The 27,964-nt window shown below is 40.0% G+C and overlaps 2 protein-coding genes across 4 annotated transcripts; one reads left to right on the plus strand and one right to left on the minus strand.

Annotated features, from left to right (window-relative positions):
- The first annotated feature begins 2 nt into the window (after positions 1–2).
- LOC124001275 (putative deoxyribonuclease TATDN3) lies at positions 3–11,473 on the plus strand. Of its 2 annotated transcripts, none has more exons than XM_046307933.1 (9): positions 3–195; positions 321–353; positions 831–989; positions 1,095–1,157; positions 1,910–2,019; positions 2,164–2,219; positions 7,679–7,791; positions 8,052–8,132; positions 10,713–11,473. In XM_046307933.1, exons 1-9 carry the CDS (start codon positions 142–144, stop codon positions 10,854–10,856), a joined length of 813 nt encoding a protein of 270 aa, XP_046163889.1. In that variant the 5' UTR covers positions 3–141; the 3' UTR covers positions 10,857–11,473. The 2 variants fall into 2 exon arrangements, with proteins under 2 accessions (XP_046163889.1, XP_046163890.1); XM_046307934.1 differs by having other exon boundaries at positions 4–195; positions 8,055–8,132.
- Positions 11,474–16,341: 4,868 nt separating this feature from the next.
- Positions 16,342–27,719, minus strand: LOC124001947 (dnaJ homolog subfamily C member 5B-like). Of its 2 annotated transcripts, none has more exons than XM_046309115.1 (5): positions 27,574–27,719; positions 23,936–24,060; positions 22,774–22,987; positions 22,349–22,499; positions 16,342–18,478 (listed from the first exon to the last, which is right to left on the minus strand). In XM_046309115.1, exons 2-5 carry the CDS (start codon positions 24,049–24,051, stop codon positions 18,387–18,389), a joined length of 573 nt encoding a protein of 190 aa, XP_046165071.1. In that variant the 5' UTR covers positions 24,052–24,060; positions 27,574–27,719; the 3' UTR covers positions 16,342–18,386. The 2 variants fall into 2 exon arrangements, with proteins under 2 accessions (XP_046165071.1, XP_046165072.1); XM_046309116.1 differs by having other exon boundaries at positions 27,490–27,674.
- Between the last annotated feature and the right edge of the window lie 245 nt (positions 27,720–27,964).

Consider the following 27,964-nt stretch of genomic DNA (forward strand, 5'->3'; position numbering starts at 1 on the left):
AAACGGTGACGAACCAGGAAGTGGAATCCACAATATTTCGCTAACGTGACAATTTGGGGAGAGTTTTGCAGAGCATGTTTCTATGAAAAGTATAGGCTATTTAGTCTAAATTTCTCCAACTTTAAATAAATTAAGTTATCCATGAAGGGCTTTATTGACTGCCACTGTCACATCTCTGCAAGAGATTTCGACAATGTAGGACTTTTACGTAACGCATATTTTATTGAAGCTTTACCAATTGTTGGTTCTGTATTAACGTTAGATGTGACAGTATGTCTATTTGTCTAATGCTTTAATCAATTTATTGTATTTTATTTCAGGACATAGAAGATGTGATTGAGAATTCTAAAAAGGTAACTGTAGCTTGTTCAGTTGTTGTTGTTAATGTCGTAGTCCCGGGGAGGTCCCCTAGTCATTGGCGTGTCCTAATAGTATACATTTTACCACTACCCGGCCTCTGCCAAGTACCCTGCCCTGAACTTTAGTACTTTTACTAGCTGGCTACCACCCGGTCCTCGACTCTGCACCTTAGAGACTGCTGCACTATGTACATAGTCATTGAACACTGGTCACTTTAATAATGTTTACGTCACTGTTTTACCCACTTCATATGTATATACAGTATTCTAGTCAAGGCTAATTCTATATAACTACTGCTGTACACATCTTTTCTATTCATATACTGTCCATAATGTCAATACACACTATGAACATTTTTTTTAATGTGTGTATTGTTAGGTGTTACTGCACTGTTGGAGCTAGGAACATAAGCATTTCGCTACACCTGCAAAATATGTTTACGTGACCAATAAAATTTAATTCTGTTTCAGGCTGGGCTTTTAGCCCTACTAGCAGTAGCAGAAAATGTTGGAGAGTTTGAAAAGATTATACAGCTGTCACAGAGGTTCCCAGGCTTTATTTTCCCTTGTTTAGGTGTCCATCCTATACAGGGGACAGCTCCTGAGCCACAGAGAGGAGCCGTACTCCAGGTATGTGCCCCAAACAAAGATCATAATCTTCATCGCCACCATCATCCTCATAATGCATGTCTACTACGGCACTGTTTGTTAAATGGTCATATTTTCTCTATGCAGGATTTAGATGCTGCTTTGCCCCTGATAGAGAAATATAAAGACCATCTTGTTGCTATTGGGGAGGTAAGTAGTCTTTGTATTGATTTTGTGTGCAAATTGATACAGATCCACACTAGTCTCGTCCAGCAGGCAAAACTCTACATACACTGCCTTTCAAAAGTATTCTTACCCTTTTGATTTCTTCACATTTTATCATGTTACAAAGTGGGATTAAAATACTTTTAATTGTCATTTTTTTTGTCAACAATCTACTAAAAATACTCTAATGTCACAGTGGAAGAAAATGTATATTTGTTTAAAATTAGAGCATGGCGCTTGTAACGCCAGGGTAGTGGGTTCGATTCCCGGGACCACCCATACGTAGAATGTATGCACACATGACTGTAAGTCGCTTTGGATAAAAGCGTCTGCTAAATGGCATATATTATTATATTATTATATTATTAAAAGATGAATCAAATTTACATAACTAAACTGCTTGACATCGGCTAAGACTGGAGAGTTTTTCAGGGTGAAAAGAAACAGGATGGAGCTAGACAGGCAAAATCCTAGAAGAGAACATACTTCAGTCTGCTTTACACCAGACACTGGAACAGTAATTCGCCATTCAGCAGGACAATAACCTACAACACAAGGCTAAATCTACACTGGAGTGACTCACAGCTGTAATCGCTGTATTGAAGAAATCCAAGGGGTATGAATACCTTTGCAATGCACTGTATGTGGGAATAAGCCTGGGCTGGGGTTAGACTAACTAAGTGGTTGGTTGATGATCTTACATCACTGCCTTCAGTCATCATTGCCTTCACTTACAGGTAGGCTTGGATTTCACCCCCAGATTTGTCAGTGGTGACGCAGACAAAGACAGTCAAAGACAGGTGCTTATTCGGCAGGCAGAGATTGCAAAACAACTGGACCTTCCGCTGTGAGTCCTACACTAATATAAACCAAATCAAAATTATTGATCATGCGTTGTTGTTTGCATTGATACATTTTCCTCGCAGTCCATTTGTTTTAATCAATATATCTTGTCAGATGTTTTTTGTAACATGGTGTATCCATTGTTTAGAAATGTCCATTCAAGATCTGCAGGCAGACCTACTATACACCTGCTAAAGGAACAAGGTAATTTCATATATTTCTATGTACACTACATGACCAGAAGTATGTGGACACCTGCTCGTCGAACATCTCATTCCAAAATCATGGGCATTAATATGGAGTTGTTCCCCCCTTTGCTGCTATAACAGCCTCCACTCTTCTGGGAAGGCTTTCCACTGTTGGAACATTGCTGCAGGGACTTGCTTCCATTCAGACACAAGAGCATTAGTGAGGTTGTCAATTAGGCCTGGCTTGCAGTCAGTGTTCCAATTCATCCCAAAGGTGTTCGATGGGGTTGAGGTCATTGGCTCTGTGCCGGCCAGTCAAGTTCTTCCACACCGTTCTCAACAAACCAATTCTGTATGGACTTCGCTTTGTGCACAGGGGAATTGGAAACACATGGGAACCCATTTCATGAAGCTCCAGATGAACAGTTATTGTGCTGACGTTGCTTCCAGAGGCAGTTTGGAAGTCTGTAGTGAGTGTTGCACTTGGGGACAGATGATTTTTACACGCTTCAGCACATGGCGGTCCCGTTCTGTGAGCTTGTGTGGCCTAACACTTCACAGATGAGCTGTTGTTGCTCCTCGACGTTACCACTTCACAATAACAGCTGTCGTGGAAATTCTAACCAGAAGAAGAGAGACTAGTTTCTTCAAACAACAACTTTATTATAAGATTTGCAAAAATGGAGCAGTTAACAATCACTCAAAGGTGCAGAATTAAGAGCCCAACGAACAAAGTTGGCTCTTAGCTTTTATGATAAAGTCCAACCTCTTTGTCTATGTGGCAGTTAGCAGATATGTGCAAACGGGTGGGGAACATAGTGTGTAAAAGGCATTTTGCTTGTCTGTGCAAATTGATAGCTGACGTTGCCACCATTGTCTGTTCCTGCCTGCAAGTTTCCACGCAGATGAGTTCCTACAGATCGTAAAAATGGGATGTCACATACTGTGGTCGCACCCGGTTCTTATCTGTACACCCAGACTTATGACTAATTCACACAAGACAAGCCTGCGTCAGCAAATAAAACACTAACATGTAACAATGCACAATTCTCTTAAGATAAAACAGCATATGATGTCAAAGTAATTTTCCACCACAGTCCCCCTTTTGAGACTGTCACAACCTAATAGAAAATTACTTACAAGCATTTTCATCAAACAATCATTAACATGAGGGGAAAGAGGAAAAATTGAAGACTTTCTTAGACTTAGTACATTACAATCGTAAATGACCTCCTTTGTCATTGAGTTTCAAACCTTCACATAGTGCAATTCATTCTCAGAAGGGGAAAAATAACATAAGAATTAAACATCGGTACACGCTTCATCACCACATGCAAGGCAATTGCTTCGTTTGGTGTTTGTTTGCGAGATCACTGATGAGCTCTTTCAGATGTTCCACTACAATAGTCAAGTTACCCTCACCCTGGGGCATGAATGTACAGCAATGGTCACTTATCCTTCGGCACACTCTGCAGAAGTTGTGATGCTACTACTACAGCGAACTTCCCTTCTGGTAAGATGGCTTCCTGTATACAGGTATCTTTGGCTATTTCAAGCATTGTATATTCTTTGGCAAACCCCTCACTGAAAGTTGACAATAATGTCTGAAATGAAAACACTATCTCTGCTAGAATCTACAACTAACACCCTTGTGCAGCAAACGTTCTGTCTCAAACACATGCCCTGTATGTGCTTAACCTCTGGCTACAAATGCATTTGCACATAAATCATTCCATCTAACCCATAACATGTTAGTCACTACTGCTAGTCCACTTACATAGTTAAAAACATACTAAAACATGCTCATATCAATGGTACTATATCATCCAGAAAGCCATATGTATTGATGCGCTTTAACATTAGAATCCTGATAACATGGTAAAACAAAACCCCTACTATCATTGGTTATAAAACTCATCATGGTTATACAACCCAAATTTAGAATGACAGACTCAACGTGAAACACTAAGGACTATCACTAAAATTCAAGACCCTCGATTTAGCACACACCGCCACAGTTAGAATGTACATTTACAAACAGGGGACCATATATATACAGTTTATACTACTTATATTACCAGTATGAACTTTTCTCATTACAGCCCCCATTTGTATCTGTTTAACTGTCTCGAGTGGCATGTTAATGACAGATCGGTATCTCAATGCATTTGAATTTAAATTACAATAAGCTTCCCAGTGTGTAGACCTCCAAAATCAACATGATACTCCAAATAAACAGTTTAGGGCAACTCTAAATCAATTTACAGGCATAGTTGACCACTTACTGGAACACTTCTCCTGGTGTTTCTTCGCTTTCTGAAAGTCACTAAGCTCTTCAGTAAAGCCATTCTAATGCCAATGTTTGTCTATGGAGATTGCATGGCGGTGTGCTCGATTGTATACACCTGTTAGCAACGGGTGTGATTGAAATAGCCGAATCCACTCATTTGAAGGAGTGTCCACATACTTTTGTATACAGTGCATTCGGAAAGTATTCAGACCACTTGACTTTTTCCACATTTTGTTACGTTTATTACATTTCACACTACGTAGTACTAACACTACAACACTTGTTTGCTCGTTGTGTAAAAAAACTGAACGATTTGTCACTTAATGTGCAAATTTTAACTTATCTTATGCCTCTTCCTTAAAAAAAAACGTTTTCCCACAAGAAATGTTGTTACGTTACAGCCTTATTCTAAAATGTATTACATAGTTTTTTCCCCTCATCAATCTACACACAATAACAAAGCGAGAACCGTTTTTTTGTCATTTTTTGCAAATTTATTAAAAATAAGAAATTGAAATACCTTATTTACATATTTACACATGACTTATTTGCTATGAGACTTGAAGTTGAGCTCTGGTGCATCTGGTTTCCATTGATCATCCTTGAGATGTTTCTACAACTAGATTGTAGTCCACCTGTAGTAAATTCAATTGATTGGACATGATTTGGAAAGGCACAAACCTGTCTATATAATTTTTATTTTACCTTTTCTAGGCAAGTCAGTTAAGAACAAATTCTTATTTTCAATGACGGCCTAGGAACAGTGGGTTAACTGCCTATTCAGGGGCAGAACGACAGATTTGTACCTTGTCAGCTCAGGGATTTGAACTTGCAGCCTTCCGGTTACTAGTCCAACGCTCTAACCACTAGGCTAACCTGCCGCGCCATAAGGTCCCACAGTTGACGGCGCATGTCAGAGCAATTGTCCGTAGAGCTTCGAGACAGCATTATGTTGAGGCACGGATCTGGGGAAGGGTACCAAAACATTTTTGCAGTGGCCTATATTCTTAAATGGAATAAGTTTGGAACCACCAAGACTGAGCAATCGGGGGAGAAGGGCCTGGGTCAGGTAGGTGACCAAGACCCCAGTGGTCACTCTGACAGAGCTCTAGAGTTCCTAAGTGGAGATGGGAGAACCTTCCAGAAGAACAATCATCTCTGCATCACTCCACCAATCAGACCTTTATGGTAGAGTAGCCAGACGGTAGCCACTCCTCAGTAAAAGGCCCACTTGGTGATGGCAACATCATGTTGTGGGGATGTTTTTATGCTGCAGGGACTGGGAGACTAATCGGGACCAAGGGAAAGATGAACAGAGCAAAGTACAGAGATATTCTTGATGAAAACCTACTCCAGCGTGCTCGGGACCTCAGACTGGGGCAAAGGTTCAACTTCCAACAGAACAACGACCCTAAGCACACAGCCAAGACACTGCAGGAGTGGCTTTGGGACAAGTCTCTGAATGTCCTTAAGTGGCCCAGACAGTGCCCAGACTTGAACCCAATTGAACATCTCTGGAGATACCTGAAAATAGCTGTGCAGCGATGCTCCACGTCCAAACTGACAGAGCTTGAGAGGATCTGCTGAGACGAATGGGAGAAAGTCCCTAAGTACAGGTGTGCCAAGCTTGTCACGTCATAGACTTGAGGCTTTTTAAAATAAGGCTATAATGAAACAAAATGTGGAAAAAGTCAAGGAGTCTGAATACTTTCTGAAAATACTGTAGACATAGGACAAACACTTCAAAATTCACCATTCACCAATGGTGACTTTAAAACAGTTAGAGTTTAATAGCGGTGATAGAAAACTGAGGATGGATCAACAACATTGTAGTTACTCCACAAAACTAACTTAAATGACAGAGTGAAAAGAAGGAAGCCTGTACAGAGTAAAAATATTCCACAACATACATCCTGTTTGCAACAAGGCATTTAAGTAATACTGCAAAAAATGACCTTCATGTCCTGAATACAAAGTGTTATGTTTGGGGCAAATACAACCCAACGCATCACAGAGTAGGGCTCATCATAATTTCAAGCATGACAGTGGCTGAATAATGTTATGGGTATGCTTGTCATTGGCAAGGACTAGGGAGTTTTTTGGGATGAAACAAAATGGAATAGAACTAAGCACATGCAAAATCCAAGGGAAAAAAACGGTTCAGTCTGCTTTCCAACAGACCCAGGGAGTTGCTTACCAAGCAAGACGACATTGAATATTCCTGAGTGGCCTAGCTACAGTTTTGACTTAAATTGGCTTGAAAATCTATGGCAAGACTTGAAAATGGCCGATTAGCAATGATCAACAACCAACTTCAGAGTTTGAATAATTTTAAAAAATTATGATTTGCAAATATTGTACAATCCAGGTGTGCTAAGCTTTTAGACTTACCCAGAAAGACTCACAGCTGTAATCACTGCCAAAGGTGTCTCTAACATGTATTGACTCAGGGGTTGAATCCATATGTAATATATTAGTGTTTAATTTATTTTTACAAAGGCTCAAATTGTTCTACCACTTTGACAGAGTATTTTGCGTAGATCGTTGACAAAAAATGACAAATCCATTTTAATCCCACCTTGTAACACAACAGAATGTGTAAAAAGTCAATGGGTGTGAATACTTTCTGAAGGCACAGAATCTGCCAAGTTAATTCATATAGTAAACAATGCATGTCTCAGGACTACCTGGCCTGATGACTCCTAGCTGTCCCCACTCCACCTGGCCGTGCTGCTGCTCCAGTTTCAAATGTTCTGCCTGCGCCTACGGAACCCTGACCTGTTCACCGGATGTGCTTCCTGTCCCAGACCTGCTGTTTTCAACTATCTAGAGACAGCAGGAGCGGTAGAGATACTCTGAATGATCGGTTATGAAAAGCCAACTGACATTTACTCCTGAGGTGCTGTCCTGTGATTATTATTATTTGACCCTGCTGGTCATCTATGAACATTTGAACATCTTGGCTATGTTCTGTTATAATCTCCACCCACCTCATATCCTGGTTGCTCTCTAGATTTCTTCCTAGGTTCTGGCCTTTCTAGGGAGTTTTTCCTAGTCATCGTGCTTCTACACCTGCATTGCTTGCTGTTTGGGGTTTTAGGTTTGGTTTCTGTACAGCACTTTGACATCAGTCGATGTAAGAAGGGCTTTATAAATAAATGTGATTGATTTTGACTTTCCACTAGGTGTTGAGAAAGCTCTTCTTCATGCTTTTGATGGGAAACCCTCAGTTGCCATGGAGGGAGTAAAGGCTGGGTATTTCTTCTCCATTCCTCCATCTATAGTGAGAAGTGAACAGGTAAAGAGTTTTATAATTATAACTTTATTTTTCTGTCAGTGTATTAAGGCTTTTGTTAAATTCACTTGAAATTAATTGGGATTTGATTTGTATTCTCACACTAAGTAGTACTAACACTACAGCACTTGTTTGCTCGTTGTTTAAAACAAATAAATGTTGATGCATTTTATCTGAACCGATGTGAGTCTTGTACAGTCTGAACTATGTGCTAATTTGAATTTATGTCTCTTTACTTAAAAAAATATATGTTTTCTCACAAGAAGCAGAAGCTAGTGAAACAGCTGCCGTTGGAGAGCATGTGTCTAGAAACCGATTCACCTGCCTTGGGTCCAGAGAAACAGGTAGGATTGCTAACTTATTTATTTACACTCAAAACCTAAACGCAATAGACACTACCGTTCAAAAGTTTGGGGTCACTTAGAAATGTCCTTGTTTTGAAAGAAAAGCACATTTTTGTCCATTAAATAACATCAAATTGATCAGAAATACAGTGTAGACATTGTTAATTAATATTGTAAATGACTATTTTAGCTTGAAATGGCAGATTAAAAAAAAAACATTTTTTAAAGGAATATCTACATAGGCGTACAGAGGTCTATTATCAGCAACCATCTCTCCTGTGTTACAATGGCACGTTGTGTTAGCTAATCCAAGTTCATCAGAAAGATCATCTAATGATCTCAGGCAGAAATCATTAGAAAACCCCTTTTCGATTATGTTAGCACAGCTGAAAACTGTTGTCCTGATATAAAAAAAACAATAAAACTGGCATTCTTTAGACAAGTTGAGTATCTGGAGCATCAGCATTTGTGGGCTCGATTACAGGCTCCAAATGGCCAGCAACAAAGATCTGAAACTTGTCAGGCTATTCTTGTTCTGAGAAATGAAGGCTATTCCATGCGAGAAATTGCCAAGCAACTGAAGATCTTGTACAACTCTTTGTACTCCTCCCTTCACAGAACAAAGCAAACTGTCTCTAACCAGAATAGAAAGAGGAGTGGGAGGCCCCGGTCCTCTTGCTCAGATGTGGACAAGTACATTAGTGTCTAGTTTGAGAAACGGACGCTTCACAAATCCTCAACTGGCAGCTTCATTAGTAGTAGTAAATAGACTCTGGGATGCTATTTTAATGGACAAAAATGTAGCTTTTCTTTCAAAAACAAGGACATTTCTAAGTGACCCCAAACTTTTGAACGTTAGTGTATATAAAACATAACACAGTATATATACTGAACAAAAATATAAACGCAACATGTAAAACAAGGCCATTTCTAAGTGACCCCATATTTCACGAGCTGAACTAAAAAGATCCAACCACACTAAAATTATATTTCTCTCAATTGTTGTGCACAAATGTTTTTACATCCCTGTTAGTGAGCATTTCTCCTTTGCCAAGATAATCCATCCACAGGACAGGTGTGGCAGATCAAGAAGCGGATTAAACAGTATGATCATTGCACAGTTGCACCTTGTGCTGGGTACAATAAAAGGCATCTCTAAAATGTGCAGTTTTGTCACACAAAACAATGAACACAATGCCACGGATGTCTCAAGTTTTGAGGGAGCGTGCAATTGACATACTGACTGCAGAGCTGTTGCCAGATCATTCAATGTTAATTTCTCTACCATTTGGCAGTAGGTTCAACTGGCATCACTTCCACAGACCACGTGTAATTGCGTTGTGTGGGCAAGAGGTTTGCTGATGTCAAAATTGTGAACAGAGTGCCCCGTGGTGGCGGTGGGGTTATGGTATGGGCAGGCATACAGTGCATTCGGAAAGTATTCAGACCCCTTGACTTTTTCTGCATTTTGTTACGATAGTCTTATTCTAAAATATAGGTATTTTATATCCCCTTTAATTTGCACACAATATCCCATAATGACAAAGTGAAATCGGGTAAATGTATATTAAAATGCAGGTGTGCTAAGCTTGTAGCATCATACCCAAGAAGACTTGTGGCTATAAATGCTGCCAAAGGTGCTTCAACAAAGTCCTGAGTAAAGGGTCTGAATACTTATGTAAATGTGATATTTCAGGGTTTTATATTTTATACATTTGCAAACATTTATAAAACCTGTTTTTACTTTTGTCATTATGGGGTATTGTGTGTAGATTGATGAGAAGAAAAAAAACAATTTAATCGATTTTAGATTAAGGCCGTAATGTAACAAAATGTGGAAAAATTCAAGGGGTCATTTTGTCAAAGGCTATTTGAAAGCACAGATATACCGTGACGAGATCCTGAGGCCCAGTGTCGTGCCATTCATCCGCTGCCATCACCTCATGTTTCAGCATGATAATGCAGAGCCCCATGTCGCAAGGATCTGTACACAATTCCTGAAAGCTGAAATTGTCCCAGTTCTTCCATGGCTTGCATGCTCACCAGACATGTCACCCATTGAGCATGTTTGGGATGGTCCGGATTGACGTGTACGACAGCGTGTTCCAGTTCCCGCCAATATCCAGCAACTTCGCACAACCATTGAAGAGGAGTGAGACAACATTCCACAGGCTACAGTCAACCGCCTGATCAACTCTATGAAAATGAGATGTCACGCTGCTTAAGGCAAAAGGAGGTCACACCAGACACTGACTGATTTTCTGATCCACGCCCCTACCGTCTTTTTAAAGGTATCTGTGACCAACAGATGCATATCTGTATTCACAGTCACGTAGATTATGGCCTAATGAATTTATTTCAATTGACTGATTTACTTATATGAACTATAACTCAGTAAAATATTTGAAATTGTTGCCTGTTGCGTTTATTTTTGTTCAGTGTAGATTGAAATCCATATGCCATTGACTTTATCCTAGTGGTTGTACATCAAGTAATGTTTGAAAGTGATTGATGCATCTAAGAATATATTTTAGGGATGGTATTACTAACACTAGTCATGCTTTTGCATCTTAAACATAGGTGAGAAATGAGCCAAAGAATATCTCTGTCTGTGCTGAGTACATCAGTAAGATCAAAGGGGTTCCCTTGGAAACGGTGATGGAGGTGACGACACAGAATGCCCTGCGCCTGTTCCCTAGGCTCAAGACATTACTCAGAACCTGAACAACCAAGTCTGGGTTTCAATCCAAGGCATGTTACATAGTAGTGCATGGCTCTTGACCATTTACGCTTAAGGGAAAGGGGGATATTTAGTCAGTTGTACAACTGAATGCATTCAACTGAAATGTGTCTTCCACATTTAACCCAACCCCTCTGAATCAGGGGGGGGGCTGCCATAATCGGCATCCACGTCTTCGGGGAGCTGAGATGCACAGTGTTTACCGTGAATGTGATCTCCGCGAACGTCGGGGAAATTTCCTTTCAATGGTCAGCTGTCCAGTGCTCTGCTCTATAAGAGGCCTTGGATTGAATCTCACCCTCTTGGGTGAAGTTCCTGAAAGTCACCACTGTGTCACCTTGGTATTATATCAGCAAGGATGTAGAGGGAAATAAGGCAACTGAAAAGGCCTACAAACTGAACAGCATTTATATAGACTTTCAAGTTAGAGCTGCTTTTGGACTCTGTATGCCTAGGAGTTGAGGTGTAGAGTTTAAAAAACAAACTTTGAGATTGAAATGTTTCAGTATTTATGTTCATATCCAACATCTGTTATGTAACCAGGTAAATAAATATGACAAATGTATTTCTTTAAATAAATATGATCAGATTTCTTGTGCTACATTCCTTGTGCTACATGTAAATTATGTGTTACAATGACACCAGACAATATATTTAGTTTTGGTAGACCTTGTCTGTTATCTTAATAGGAAAAACGGCATTGAAAAAAACAGGAGCTTTCCCACAGAAGTGCTACACCAGGAACACTACCTTATAGCATAACCTGGAGAAAACCATAGAAACACAGCAATGGCTTTTAAATGAAATTACAGTAGCACTACATTCTTTACGAACAAATGTGACTCGTTTCAGGAAACTAGGCGTATGTCGCGCGTCACTACTTCACAGGAGAGTCATTTGAACATAATTTTATTTTTTAATCAAAATGCATTTTTTGGGGCAGAAATGCCTTCTGGAACATGTGAACTTTCATGTGCCTTAATAACAAACTTGTATTCCATCCAGAAATTGTTAAATTACAAGCCTAGTTAGTTTAGTGACGGAAAGACCGGAACCTTCCCGCTAGCCAAGATTGGCTGAGATAATGGATGGTCTGGACATGCCCGGGAGATGAGTTTGGATTGGTCTACCATGTAGCATGCTTCTGTTTATGACGTGAGCTGCTCTGTATGTGTTGATAGTACTTTCTACCACACAGTTTTTGAAATCTATAACGTTAGCCAACAAAGGTTTTGCTACTTTTCTCAACAACATTGATGCCCTGAATTTAGCAGGCGCTATCGACAGATAAGTTGGAAAAAAGTGATTTGCTACTTTCTGCATACGCCACGGTCAGTGTGATCTGGAGTAACTTGACACAACGCTGGCAAAACAAGATGTAGCTGCAAGAGTTAAATCTTTCCAGTCTGTCATGAAGCATCAGAAAGTTGTTTTCATGGCAAGTTAGTGTACTGTTAGCTAGCTAGCGAACGTTAGCTTGCTGGCTCGCAAGTGAACATTATGTGTATGATCTGTGTAGTAATATTATTCGAATCAGAAACCGTTTGCATTCTTAGTTATAGCCTTATGTTAGCTAGCTAACATTGAACCTGGTTGGTTAGCTTTAGCTACCTGCAGATTCATACTACAGCTATGACAATGTCAGCTATGACAATGTTTGTATTGGTTGGTAGTAGTATGAGTTGGGATTATGCTGGTTCATTGTTTAGCGAGCTACGTCTGAACAAAATATAAGACTATGTCTAAACAAAACACTTTTCCATATGATTACATGACCCATCAAGTTAGCTTAGTGTGTCTGAGGGTGATTCATATTTGGTTGTTTACTAAACTAAACTAATCAGTCTGTTTAGCAAATGGCCTCACATGTGAATCCTTAAAGAGAAGGGTGGGACTAACACTTAAGAGGGTATGAACGATGCTGAATGGGTGTAAATAAAGAAGAGCGCTCTAGTAGGTGTACCGAAACATTCAAGGGCCATTTTCTCAAGTGGGATTCGAAGTTTATCAACTTTCAAAGCAGAATTACTTTCCTTTTGTTCTTCAACTGCAGTGTATGATATACAATTTTCTAGCACTGAGTCTCAACTTTTATCCAATGTAAAAAAAATTAAAACATTTCAAATTTTGCTACATAAAACCAAATTATGGTGGTCGCTCAGAAATGTTCCTGCTTTTAAATAGCAATTTTACAGAGATTGAATTATATATTTTACAATCAGGAGTATAGTGACAAGTATTAGAGAATAACTTGTCACTCACTGTTAACATAAATGTTATTCAAGCAGCTAGCAAACATGATAGATTTTGTTCTGGGTTCGTGTTGAGTACAGCAGTAAGATCTCCCTATGACAGAACCCATAATGCGTTAAGTCATTCCCCCATAGTGGTCCCTTTAGTTCGGTCTCAACCCTCATAGTGATAGTGGTGTCAGTCCATGGGTTCCTGGTACTACATGCAGTAAACTAGCAATTCTCAACGGGTGGGTCGCGACCCTAATTTGGGTCGCAGGAAGTTTTTAATGGGTTGCGGGTGTTATGAAAAAAATACTACAGTCTAATTTTAACCCAGTTAGAAAGTGTTGTTGTAATGAGAGCCCACGTGTGGACAGAGTACCACATTCCAGGCCAAGATTTACAGTTCTGTAATTGACGCAACCCCCTTTCAACAAGACCAGCTCTCCCTTTATCTCTTTACGACTCTGAATGGCCCTGAGTACGTCAGAAAACATAAACCAGACCCTTCTGCAAGTCAGCAGACCACCTGGTGATCTGCATGTGTATCCCAAGAGGACAGTCAGGAATTGTTACTCTTTGTAATGAAGATAAAATGGCATCAAGAGTACAAAAGGACATTTAAAAATGTTTTCTTCACTGTATTAAAACTGAAGGACTCATGACATGTTGATGTAACCTGAAACAATGTGATATCTTTCTTCTGATTTTCCTATGTCATAAAATAAGTATAATTGGTATTTTAGTGTAACATAAAATATATGTCCAAGTCTGGGCTCTGGCTGGGCCACTCAAGGACATTGAGACTTGACCCGAAGCCACTCCTGCGTTGTCTTGGCTGTGTGCTTAGGGTTGTTGTCCTGTTGGAAGGTGAACCTTCGCCCCAGTCTGAGGTCCTGAGCGCTCTGGTGCAGATCTTCATCAAGTATCTTGCTGTACTTTGCTCAGTTCATCTTTCCCTCTATCCTGACAAGTCTCCCAGTCCCTGCGACTGAAAAACATCCCCACAGCATGATGCTGCCAACACCATGCTTCACCGTAGGGATGGTGCCAGGTTTCCTCCAGATGTGACGCTTGGAATTCAGTTCAAAGGGTTCAATCTTGGTTTCATCAGGACAGAGACCATGTTTCTCATGGTCTGAGAGTCCTTTAGGTGCCTTTTGGCAAACTCCAAGGAGGCTGTCATGTGCCTTTTACTGAGGAGTGGCTTCTATCTGGCCACTCTACCATAAATGCCTGATTGGTGTTGTGCTGCAGAGATGGCTGTCCTTCTCATTCCCCCTCAGGAGACTGAAAAGATTTGGCATGGGTCCTCAGATCCTCAAAAGGTTCTACAGCTGCACCATGGTTTGCATCACTGCCTGGTATGGCAACTGCTTGGCCTCCGACCACAAGGCACTACAGAGGGTGGTGCATACGGCCCAGTACATCACTGGGGCCAAGCTTCCTGCCAACAAGGACCTATATCAGGTGGTGTCAGAGGAAGGCCCTAAAAATTGTCAGACTCCAGCCACCCTAGTCATAGACTGTTCTCTCTGCTACCGCACCGCAAGCGGTACCGGAGCACCAAGTCGAGGTCCAAAAGGCCTCTTCAAAACAGCTTCTACCCCCAAGCCATAAGACTCCTGAACATCTAATCAAAGGGCTTCCCAGACCCCTCTTTTACATTGCTGCTTCTCTCTGTTTATAATATATGCATAGTCACTCTACCTACGTGTACATATTACCTCAATTAACCGGTTGCCCCGCACATTGACTCTGTACTTGTACCCCCTATATATAGCCTCGCTTGATATTTTACTGCTAATGTTCAATTATGTTACTTTTATTTTCAATTTTTTACTTAACATCTTAAAGCATTGTTGGTTAAGGGCTTGTATAAGTAACCATTTCACCTGTTGTATTCGGCGCGTGTGACAATTTGTTTTGATGATTCGATTCTGGAAGGTTATCCCATCCCCAGAGGTACTCTGGAGCTCTGTCAGAGTGACCATCGGGTTCTTGGTCACCTCCCTGACCAAGGCCCTTCTCCTCCGATTGCTCATTTTGACTGGAATACTTTCAGAATGCACTATATGTCCATTGCGCTGCACACAATTTAAACTTAGTCTTGAATGATGCATGACAAGATATACCAGAGATAAGAGACTGTTGATATTGCATCTTCACAACTCTTACGGCAGTTCACCAGTTTGAAAGAAATCGCAAACATCTTTTTATGTTCAAGTCCTCAAGAACTGTTTTCTGCTAAAGATAACCGGTTTGCATCTGCCAATTTATGGGCTGTCCAGTATCCAGACAATCTGTCGCCAGAACTTCCTATACAGTTACTCTTTCCGTAACGTGTCGAGGCCGGCAATTAAGGAGAATGAGTGCCTCAATTAAAGATGTTACAGAACAACTCCCTTCTGACCAGTTTCCCTGTTGTTGCTATAGCAATCAAGCTGTTTTTACCACACCTGAAACTGTCACATCTGCGGAGAGATCGTTTTCTAAAGTAAAACTCATAAAGAACTACCTAAGAAGCATAAGCTGTGTTTTTGAACACCGGAGTAAGCTCCACTCATTGCACTGGCCCTGTCGTAGTGTTGGCCACGTTTGTTCACTGACATGCACTCATACTGTACTTTCAATTAGTTTATTTTTTAGTCCCATTCTTGAAGCCCAAGAAACAAACACTTATCTTTCTAGTACATATAGAAATTAAAAAGGTTTATGAATTACTTGAGGGTTACTGTCAAAACGGTTTATTAAATAAAAATAGACATCGTGACAGGCGCATGGGCCCCCAGAGCTTGTGGGCTCCCCTCATTGCGGGGGGTTCGGTACGCCAGTGCTACATACCCCAGTAATGTAATTGAGTGTGTAGTATCATCCTCAATAAGATGGTGTTTCTCAAATCCATCAGAACATTTAATTATCCTGCTAAAACAGCTACTGAAAGTTTAGAAACAAACAAACAGGCTAAAAAGTGCCTGCTTAAACTAAAAGGAAACACCACTGTCCTTATGGCATTGCTGCCTCTACGTTTACAACACAAATCTCCAAATGAACTCTGCCAGTCTCTTAACGTTGGTCTGATTCATGCCTGCGTCTGTTAAAAACCTGCCACCTGTTCATCAGGTGTGGTTTTCTACAAGGATCTTTACATACGTACATATACTGTAGAAGTATTTTATTTTCGTGAAAAATAAGTTTGTAGAATTTCTGTGAGAAATAAATGAGCAGACAATCCTTTACATAACCCCCAATTTATTCAATATACATTTATATAAATATTTTACAGTATTAACAGTATATAAAGTAGAAAGTAGGATCAAAACAAAATGGAAACATTTTTATTAGAGAATGATAGTAACACATTAATTCAAAAATAAAGCCTTTGACGAATCCTGCATATTAGGTTGGGGAAATTAAAGAGTTACGGATTAAATGTATCAACAGCATTTGACACAAAGCCACCACAGTTAAATCCTCAGTGAGAGAAATTAAAGTCAATGGACAAATAATCACAGCAATGTTTTAACTGCGTTATATATCTTTTTTCCCCAGTTTTCACTGAATGTAATACTGCTGAACTACAAAAGAAACCCACTTTAAAAATCTGAGAATTGCTGGTATGTGAGACAATGGCTTTCAACAAATGGCATTATTTGGTGTCCAAGTGTTTAAAAAGTTGAGCAGGTGTGCTCAGGAAGTGCTCAATATAATGTACACTATACTGCACAGAAACAGAATTTGACACTGAATCCAGGTCACACAAGAGGACAGACATCATCAGAAGAAATGGGAAGTCATATGGGTCAGGAAGACATGTTTAAATTACAAGAACTCCGATATTATTCCATGTAGAGAGAGGGAGGTATAAGAGAGGCATATGAGAAAATGAAAAAAGTGAGCACATGTATGGAATCATAAGCTTTGGAAAATTGAAAATAAAGCTTGACAGTACAAAAATATTGCCAAAAAACAAACATATAAACACATTTAAACTTTTGGCGTCGCTTCACATTGGTTCATAGGTTAAAGCTGCAGCTATTGGCTCCCACACAAGGGGTAGTGGCAGTCCACAGCAGACCCTTATTATAACTGGATCATTATGCTTAGAAGGGTCGTTCCTTTTGCATTCCTTTAATATTTAAAGTAGAAATTGTGCACCAATATTTAAAAGAAATAAGTGCCATTTAATGTAGACCACAACTTTCAATACAGCTGATTATTCATATTAATAAAGACTTTCTGAAGTGCAAAGATTCAGCATTTTGGCATGTCCCTTTGTGCACCCTCTGTGACTTCTAAGAAGATTTTAACCCATTTAACCGGGAAAATGTGTTTTTTTATTAAGTTGAACATGTGCTCTTTATGACAGAATTATGTGAAAGTTTTTACCAAGTTACCCTACCCAAAATTGACACATTTTGTTGAACGACCCACAAAGCGTTTAAAGTGCACATTCGTTTACAACTTCAGACTCAGGCTGCACTTTCCCTTCCCTTTCTTCACAAGCTTCCGATTCCCTATATAGTGCACTACTTTGGACCAGAGACCTATGGGCCCTTGTCAAAAGTGGTGCACTACATAGCTCTGGTCAAAAGTAGTGTGTTACACATAGGGACTATGGTGTCATTTGGGAGGCACATCAGTTTCTTTTCAAACACCTTCCCTACACTCTCCATTGAGCATGCATAGAAGCCATTACTCTGCACATATTGTTCTGTACTATTAAAAAATGCTATATTTTTCAATCTACAAAGAAAGATCGCCTCAGCATTAAGGTAAACTTGGCATTTGGCACAATCATAAGAATGTACGATTCTTGTAAACATAGACCCCAATTTATAATTCAAATGAGCCACATACAGACCCTTATATTGAGACATAAAAAATATATATATCCAAATATAAGGCTTTGGCCACATATAGTACGGTGGGTCGACTGCGTGATTTAAGCACCAGCCACGGATTAAAAAACGAACCACAGAAACTGATCACAGTAATGTCACATTTCCTGGTTTTCCAGAAATCCTGGATGGAGGATTCCAGATTTCCTGCTTATTCCCTCCTTATTTCGGGAAAACCTGTGAATTTTGGGAAAGTTACAACCCTAGTTGGGAGTAACCAGAGTGGGCAGACCAGCCTAGTCCCATATCAGTTTGTGCTGTCTTGCCAAGTCCTAATGACCATACGAGTTGGCAAGACAGCACAAACAGATCTGGGACCAAGCTATGGGAAGACGTCTCACTGACAGGTTCTTACTGGTCCGCTGTGGTGAGTATAGGGTCAGAGTGGTTTGGCTGCAGATTGGTCGTGATCAAAATCGGTCTTCTCATTAGAAGCAGCATGAGGCTGGATCACAATGGGTTCTTGCTCCCCTGCAGGGAGAACAGAGATGTACTGTTAATTCACTCAGCTCTTCGAGTCCAAGCCAGGACACAAGCAGGCAGAAATGACCTATTAGAAAAATTAATTTTTGTTAATCCATAATGAAATTAAAATTTGTATTCTGCTTTTTTGAACCAACCCTTCCTATTAGTAATGATGATAAACATTTTCAAAACATGTTTTGTAAATGTAGCCGATGCGAAATGGCTAGCTAGTGAGCGGTGGTGCGCGCTGGTAGCGTTTCAATCGGTGACGTCACTCGCTCTGAGACCTTGAAGTAGTGGTTCTCCTTGCTCTGCAAGGGCCGCGGCTTTTATGGAGCGATGGGTAACGATGCTTCGAGGGTGACTGTTGACGTGTCCAGAGCATCCCTGGTTCGCGCCCAGGTCGGGGCGAGGGGACGGACGTAAAGTCTATACTGTTACATAAACATAGGCTACATTCTTTTTCCACTAATTGGTCTTTTGACCAATCGGATCAGCTTTTTTTGCCAATAATTTTGGCTGCCTGTGTAAACAGCAATTGATTAGCAGAACAACATTAAAGCATGGCCTTAATCATGTCAACATCACAAAGAACACATGCTTGGCAATAGGGGAAAGTATTGGAATTGGAATTAGTTCAGCTAGTGGTGTGAAGGAACACGACAAGCTTTTTAGATAGAGCTGTAGCATGAACGACTAAAGAAAGGTACCAACAACAAAAGTAATCACAGTGATAAGCACACTGGCATAGTTAGAGTTAGTGAGCACATTCAGAGCTCAATTTCCAATTGCCAAAAGCATATGGGTTAATAAGCTGCTAGCCCACAATAGCACTAATCAATGGGCGTAAGCTGTAAGCACGATATACAGTATACAAAGAGTGTTACAGTTTGGAGTTTCAACTGAGTTGCCAGAGGTTGCCCTAGGGCCTGGCTGAGCCATTATTATTAAAGTCTCGCCAACGGCTGTGAAATTTAAAAAAAAAACATTTTCAGACTCCTACTTCAGTGTGCGCTGGACCATCTTAAAAGTGATGTCCTGGTTGCTCTAAACAAAGAGGCTGATTCTAAAACTAGCTTCTAAAGATGTATTGTTTGACCCACACAGACATCATACTTATGGAGTGGCTGCAGATCTGACTTTTCTGAACCCCTCTTCCCAATTTGTATTTATTTATTTTACTTAACTAGGCAAGTCAGTTAGAACAAATTCTTATTTACAATGATGGCCTAGTGGGTTAACTGCCTTGTTCAGGAAGAGAATGCCAGATTTTTACCTTGGCAGCTCGGGGATTCGATCCACCAACCTTTTGGTTACTGGCCCAATGCTCTAACCACTAGGCTACCTCCTGCCCCAAAATGGCTAAAGGCCCCAAAGGTTTTGCAGGATTTTCTACTTTACGGACTACTTGTAGACAACAGGCTACTGGTGGCAAATGGTGCTTGTTTAATACAGTTGCAAAAAATACATGTCTGCAAAATCACATTGATAGTATTCTACATAACAGAACCAAATATAATAAGTGTCATGACATTGGCCTCTATGAGTACAGCGAGCACCATCCCCCACTCTCTGCTTCTACAACCAGACTACTGTGGTCAGAGGTCGTAAATTCCTCAGAAGACCCTGCCTCAAGGCCACACAGTATTAGAGAGAGGGTAAACTTTCAGAGGACAAAGGAAATCCTTTCACCTCACAGAACTTGAGGTACGAACAAATTTCATGTTCCAGAGAAAGTATAAAAGATTGGTGAAGAATCCAGCTACGAACTGGTGCATTTGTCACAACTTGGGAAGCTCAAGAGAGACGGTGTGGCCACATTACCATAACACTGTTTATATAATAGCCTCAGATATGAGGTTTACATCTAATTGTTGTATAAGATGAATGAGTGAGTATGATACTGTTTGTATAATGGTGTAATATTAATGTGGACTGTTTAATGAAGAAAAATACAATTCCCAATTGGATTTGAACTAAATCAGAGGACCGCCCCTGAGCCCAGTTAGGGTCAGACATCCTGGGACAGCCCTTTTCTGCCATTCCGAATAAAACCCAACTTTGAGAAATTATCAGCAGACCATGTTTTTCTCCATTAGGAGGGGGACAAAGGTTGTAGACCAAGCTTAACTCAATTACGAGATGGCTAAAGGTTGTAGAATCTTTTAACCATACCACGTGGTTAAACTCTTAAGACTATCGTTACCGACAGAATAAGAACAAGTCTTTGATACTAATTACGAGTCTGCAGCTAGGAATTCGGTATCATTGAACGTGAAGAACGACAACCGTCGAAACATCCATTCTATAACAAATGTCACTTTGAACTATCCCCTGTAACCAAGACAGAGAGAGAGGGAGAGAGACGGACAATTCTACAAAAGAAAGACTTTTCACCAGCGATCAAGACGACACACTGAGCGTAAATATATATATATTGATTGCAATTGTTCCCGAATTATTGAGCGTTCATGTGTAAGGGATTAGCATTTTAATTGTTATAATTAACTCTGTAGGGACTTCTTAGTCGACCCCCCATTGCCCCTTTGTCTAACAAGCCACCATGCCGGTTCAGCCCACTAGGGCACATTCTATCATTTCATGTAACCACATTTACTGTTTGTTTATGCATTTCTGTGAATTACTTAGTTAGTAATAAATAAATGATTTAAGACAATTGATGTATGGATGACTCATAGTGAAGACTGGATTCGTGCAGATAACCAACAATTTACAACGTTTGGAATGAGACTAACGTGAGGTAAAATAAATAAATAATTAATCAGAAGACTATTGATCAGATATGAAAATATCTGAAAGGTTATATTGCGAAATTATAACTTTGTAATCTGAATACTTTCCTTGGTGTCCCAACTTTACATTACATTTACATTTAAGTCCTAGTTAATTACAGTTACATGATTATTCAGTTTAAACCCGCCATCGATAAAAGACAGTACTGTGCAGCCATCTTCATCGACCTTGCCAAGGCTTTCGACTCTGTCAATCACCATATTCTTATCGGCAGACTCGGTTTTTCTGATGACTACCTTGCCTGGTTCACCAACTACTTTGCAGACAGAGTTCAGTGTGTCAAATCGGAGGGCATGCTGTCCGGTCCTCTGGCAGTCTCTATGGGGGTGCCACAGGGTTCAATTCTCGGGCCGACTCTTTTCTATGTATATATCAATGATGTCGCTCTTGCTGCGGGCGATTCCCTGATCCACCTCTACGCAGACTACACCATTCTGTATACTTCCGGCCCGTCCTTGGACACTGTGCTATCTAACCTCCAAACGAGCTTCAATGCCATACAACATTCCTTCCGTGACCTCCAACTGCTCTTAAACGCTAGTAAAACAAACAAAAAAACACCACCTAATTTCTTATGAGATTTTAGGATGGTTGTGCGATTGGTCGCATTTTTCTCATGTGGCCAAAACTCAACAGCATGCCCCAGTAGCAAATATGTGCGTTAATCACAGGTAGGTTATGCTCCAGTTTGCTCACTCACTCTACATCATTCAAAACAACACTGTATAACTCAAGATCTAAATGCATATCCCCTAAAACTGACTAAGATCAAATGGTTGATATGTAGATTCTGCATGGATGTTTCACCGGTAGAACTTTATAATTATAATTCACGATTGACAGTGAGAAATGTGAAGGGAGGGTAACCAAAAAACTTTTTTGTGTAAAGTAGAGGTAATGAAACACTTATGCGCAGAACATGAATCGGATCTTCAGTTCTGGGAAAATGGATCCAAAGGGCGGGGCGGTTACATATATGAATCCGCAGCCTCTGCCTAATACTTAAAGGACTATCTAGTTCCCCCCAGACCTCACCTCCCCCCAGACCTTACTCACACTCACCCCTGTCCTGCTCAGCTCTGATCTGAGCCTCCAGGTCGTCTGGGTCTACGTATCCGTGCTCCTCCTTCAGTGGCTTGCACCTGCCACAGCAGAAAAAGCAGCAGCAACAGCAGCAGCAGAGGGTGAAGATCCCACAGCACACCATCAGGGTCTGGGAAATAAAGAAGGGATTTGTTTCACACAGGGCATAATTGACATAAGTTGTCATGCATACACTTGTAAGTGTTAGAAAACTATAATGACCTTAATGATTAACATGCAGTACAATTTAGCAACGCCAAGGTCGTGAGTTAATTTCTAACGGGATCACATACGCTTAGTAAAAATGTACAGTATGCACTCACTGTACAATAAGTAACGTTTGGGTAGAAGCGTCTGCAAAGTGTATACATATGAAAATGTGTAAGCCCTAAATGACTTCTCACCTTAAACCAGCACTTGTGAATGAGGAAGTAATATTTAACGCTCTCGTCTCCAAACTGCTCGGCCACATAGAGGCCCATGGAGCCGTACTCATCGTAGACCTTCCTCTTGGTCTCGTCGTTGAGGATGGAGTTGGCATTGTTGATCTCTTTAAACTTCTCAGCTGCCTCTGGATTGTCTGGATTCTTGTCAGGATGATTCCTCAGTGCTAGTTTCCTGAGAGGAAGAGGACTTTAATTTATATATTGTCACAGGGAAACTTAAAGTCGTGCTCTGCTTTTATTCACATGAGTAAGTCATGGGAAAGTTTGAGTTTAGAAATATAATAGGAGATGTGCAAAAACCACAGAGCAGGTAATCAGGTTACCAGTATGCAAATATGTCTTTTGTTTTATATCTACTAGAAATCTTCCAAAAAGAGTAAGGACAGCCTATGCTATAGTTTCACTTAATGGTGCTTTCATTAAGAAAACAGACGTGTTTTTAACTGTTCTGTAGTCTTTCTCAAAGCATTTGTCTGTGTTTGAGAGTTTTATAACCAGGGGTGAAAGTAAGGCGGTATGGTCCGGCAAATTAAATAGAGGGTGTATGCTGTACCAGTAAAACATCACAATAATGAAATAGAAATGTCAAGGAAACTGTTGTCTATTACACCACTATTTATTATTACCGTATGTCAGAGGCATGACAAATGAGCTAATGACAACAGGTGGTATAGCCTACACTCTATAATGTGACAAGAACACTGACATTTTGCCAAGGCAGAGATGATGGGCGAGACAGAGACGCGCGTGCAGACAGCAGTGGACAAATACATTTTGGACTAATGACAATCGCCTCTTTCCATTCACCACTGTTTGGAGGCTGGAAATATGTTGCGAGTGGATGAACATGCGCAGGTTAGCCTAGTAAAGGAGGCCTTTGAAGTGATCGTTTGACAATCAGATAAAAAGCATCATGACTGGTTGTGTTAATGACAGAATAAAAGGTAATACATTTTAAAAGTTAAGTGACAAATCTTTACGACTAGGCCCACAGAGATCCTATTGAATTAACAGGGATTCTATATGTAGTTCCAAGATTAGGCCCATAAAATGTTTTGCTGCACATATATAGGAGGTCCCGTACCAGGAAGAAATGTGATCTACTTTCACCTGTTTATACCTGTATGCCTTCTTTATTTCTGCTGCGGATGCTCCCTTCTCCAGTTCAAGTATATTGTACAGACTGTCACCTGTGGTGGACATCTTACGTTGAGGCCCTTGGTTTGGTTCCGCCATGTTTTAGATCTGCAACAATGATAAATACAACAGCTATGGCTGGTATGCCAAGAGGATATAGTGAAAGATCATAGGCTTTGCTTGTGTTTTAGCTCATGACACAAGGATGCAAAAAAATGTGCCACATTATGTTTCTGTCTGCCACCAGCCTGCATTCGACCCCATCAATTACTCATTAACCCCACCAGTGTGTGTTAGAGATGTTGACGATAAAAGCATGGCCTGACTCTTCTCTCTTAACTTCCTTCATACTGGACACAGAGACATAAAAAAAGGTCTCCACTAGTTAATCTGACTCTGCGGAAGTAGATAAAGGACTCGTTTCCAAAATCCCGAAGTATTCCTTTAAATAAACACCATCACAAAGAGTATTATTTATTACTTTGTTAAGGGCAGGTCTTTGGGATTTAATTTATGAATTTAAGAAAATGCATTTCAAAGGAACAGAATGGCATATTTTGAGTAAGTAATTCAGCCCCCCCAAAATATATATATTGAAATAGACCTCAAGGGTTCATTTTTAAGAGTTGTTTGGCAAGGATAGGCTATGTCATGGAAATAACAGGTGTTCTTAATGTTTTGTAATCTCAGTGTACATGTGAAATTAGTTTCAATATAGTTTTGGTTGTAGTCAGGGGCACGCCACGAGGGATTTTGGGCCCCATGAAAAGATATCACATTGGGCCCCACCACCAAAGGCCACACCAACCTTGCGCAATTGCTGTAACCACACACCTCCAGAACCCAATTGACCCATTCAAAGCTTTAAATATCTCTACCTTTGCAGGCTTGCAACTCTCTTGTAGTCCAATATTCATTGTACGGTATTTACTGACAGTGACCTGTGAAAATATAACACTGTGCAGACAAGCATGCAACAGTCTGCATAAAGTGGAATTCACTATTTGATGCAAGACTGATACCCTCTATAAGAAATGTGCTAAAGGCCATTTTTTACAGTCTAAATTGGAAAATTATTGAATGGAAAATTCTCTTAAAATGAATTAATAACTTAAAAATAATTATAACTTAAATATACATGAACCTCTTCAATTAAAATAAATTAACATCATAATCTATAGAATGACATAACAAACAAAATAATAAAATCAGCAGTAGATTTTGGAACTAAGTATTACATACCAACTAGAAAATAAGCAGCTGTAAAAGTGGAAATGGAAAACAAAATGGAAGTGAAAAGGCCTGATGGTGGTGCTAGAGGAAAGGGCAAGTGGTCACCAAATCAATAGGTTTCTTCCACTTGGGGTCTTGATTGTGCATAACTAATTTTATGGCAATCTAGCCATTACTTTGAGATACATCTTGTTCTCAGTCTTGTTCTCAGCCTGTGGGCATCATGTGTGTAGTGATCCAATATCCATAGCCATGCCATTTAACAGTTAACCACTGGCCTTTGCTCAGCGTTAACCCAGCGCCCCAAAAAAAGCCTTCTTGCTAGCAAAGTCACTGATTCAGTCGTTGAAGTCCAGCTTTCTAGCTAACTGACTTTCAATGGACATCATGGCAAGACTGCAAAGCCTGTCCTGGGACCTCAAATAGTTCATCAGTTTTAGCTTACTGAAAGCTCTATCCGCAACAGTCACAGGCAGTGTGCAAAATATACGTAAAGCAATGCACACTTCTCCAAAAATGATTTACAGCTGCATCTTACAAATTGCATTCAGGTGACATGTTAGGGGGAAAAGTGGCAGCATATTCAGTGTCCAGGTGGCTTACTTCATTTTGAAACTGTGGTGTAGTAAGATCTCTGGAATACTCCATGATCAGTGGTTGGTACACAGAATGGACTTTATCCTCACTAATCTCCCCAATTTTCAGAACAGCAGAAAATTATTCTACATGTTTTGCAGTGGTGTGGAACCTTGTGTCCAAGTAACTTATGATGTTGTCCATAGCAGTAAAAAAAAACTGTAGCAGTAAAAAAAAAAGTAAAAACCTGTTCTAAACAATGGCGAACCAGTTCATAACACCTGCGCCGAACGTTGTGCAACAGGTCATTCATATGTTTACCGAAGTAGTTAGAAGGGTCAGAGCCAGTGACACAATAAATCATTGATTGGGTTAAGGTGAACCTTCACTCCAAAACTAGCGGACCAATGGAAACTCATTGTCTATACCTCCCTCTAAACCCCGTACTTCACGGAAAAATAATGCCAAAACTCGCAAATCGAAAACACTGGCAGTAAAAGCAAAGACACGAGTAGCGTAATCAAAAAGTAGTACATGCGGGCAAAAGCGTAGGCAAAATGTATTCAATAGGATTGGTTGCGGGGATAGTTTAACCGAAAACGATTTTTGCATTCGTTTTTAAATATATATATTTTTAAACATGACATTTAAAATTATTTGCTTACAAATGTTGGGGTTTTGCTTTTGAGGTCTTACTTTTGTTCACAATTCTATACATTTTGCTTTCCGTTGTTTGGTTTTTTATTTCAACATCCATTATTTCACCCATCCACAAAAATGTTTACATTCTCAACTTTGTTTTTCAAGTTAACGATGTATTTTATTTTGAATTCAATACATTTTTTGGGGGGGGGGTGACATGACATCTTAAACTGCTTATAACATAAATTGTTTGTGATATTAAGATTCTAACAAAGATAGTGTGTTAGACATATTTAGGAAAAGTCAAGGACAGGGAGGACATAACTTTAACAGAGTATTTAAAGTCGATTTCGTTTTGAGTCAATATGATGCTCTCAGCTCTCCTAGTGTTATATGGTTACATTTGTGGCTGCCTCGCCAACTATCTCCTGGTTGAGCCTGTAAAATATTGCCAAGCCTATTGTGATTATTACTGTTACATCAGGGTATTATGTTCTATTCTCATTAAATATAGGCCTATGGCGTATTATGTGTAGGTCTGTGATTCGCATGTTTTGTAAGAGTAGTGGATTTACGTAGGCCTACAAGACTATTGGTCTGTAATACGAAATCACATTTTAGATGGTTTGTTTTAGGTGCGATCGATTACGGTAGAGTATAGCGTGGCCTAACCTTATATGATAATTTGAGTGTCCACATTTCGGCACACCTATATTTTTGCTGGCCCTGACATTAACGAATTGCTGCCTACACCACCACTGCTTTTGACATTATAATGCTTGTAGAGCAGTCTGATGGGAGTTTGAATAGGATCTTCCTGGGCGTTAGCGAACAAACACTTGATACTCATCGTCGACATCTCTAACGCACCCAGTATTGACCTACAGCATAACCATTCACACATGCTCGTTGAATTAACCTCTGTAGTTTATTAATTTGAGAAAATAAAACAATTGATCTGCCATTAAAGACTGATCCTGAAACAGACTGTCAGAAAGTTACGCTTTCAGTTGGTTAGATAAACTATGCATGAGGAAGTCAAGTGCATAACCCACAAATAATCACACACCGCCACATTCTACCCACTTTGTTTCGACGGGGGTCGATAGTCTCCTGGTGTCCGTGGCACAATTATTATTATTATATTAAAAATAACAAGTGTAGACTCACAGAAACAAAATCTCCCAAAACAAAACTTGCCGGTGACTTCAGGAAGTAGAACATTTCATTATAGCCTGCCAATTCCGGTTTGTAGTCACCGTGTTCGCTTGTGGCGGGTTTGCGCATAAAAATCACACACGCGCTCTAGTTGTACTGGAATGTAATTGCGGCCATATGCACAGAATTTTGTCTTGTGTTTTTATCCGCGACACATGGAAAATGGAACACAAATAGTAAAACACGTAACAGCATTACATTATTACAAACAATGTCCATTGTTCTTGTTGAAAAAAATACTGTTTATTCTTGATGCCTTATGAAAACACAGATGCGCCAAACTATTTGTATTATACCAATAACAACCTATTTCTGTTAACAGCCTACTAAGTAAAGAAAAAAA

This window comes from Oncorhynchus gorbuscha, linkage group LG17 (assembly GCF_021184085.1).
Source record: "Oncorhynchus gorbuscha isolate QuinsamMale2020 ecotype Even-year linkage group LG17, OgorEven_v1.0, whole genome shotgun sequence".
NCBI classification, from domain to species: Eukaryota; Metazoa; Chordata; class Actinopteri; order Salmoniformes; family Salmonidae; genus Oncorhynchus; species Oncorhynchus gorbuscha.

What these genes read in the sequence shown, in the direction of transcription:
- LOC124001275 (XM_046307933.1), top strand. Translation starts at nt 142, where the DNA reads ATGAAGGGCTTTATTGACTGCCACTGTCACATCTCTGCAAGAGATTTC. An exon ending in CTATAGTGAGAAGTGAACAG is followed by an intron (nt 7,792 to 8,051) that starts GTAAAGAGTTTT and finishes TTTTCTCACAAG; the next exon opens with AAGCAGAAGCTAGTGAAACA. An exon ending in CCTTGGGTCCAGAGAAACAG is followed by an intron (nt 8,133 to 10,712) that starts GTAGGATTGCTA and finishes TCTTAAACATAG; the next exon opens with GTGAGAAATGAGCCAAAGAA.
- LOC124001947 (XM_046309115.1), bottom strand. Translation starts at nt 24,051, where the DNA reads ATGGCGGAACCAAACCAAGGGCCTCAACGTAAGATGTCCACCACAGGT. An exon ending in TTCACAAGTGCTGGTTTAAG is followed by an intron (nt 22,500 to 22,773) that starts GTGAGAAGTCAT and finishes TTTATTTCCCAG; the next exon opens with ACCCTGATGGTGTGCTGTGG. An exon ending in CAGAGCTGAGCAGGACAGGG is followed by an intron (nt 18,479 to 22,348) that starts GTGAGTGTGAGT and finishes TTCTCCCTGCAG; the next exon opens with GGGAGCAAGAACCCATTGTG.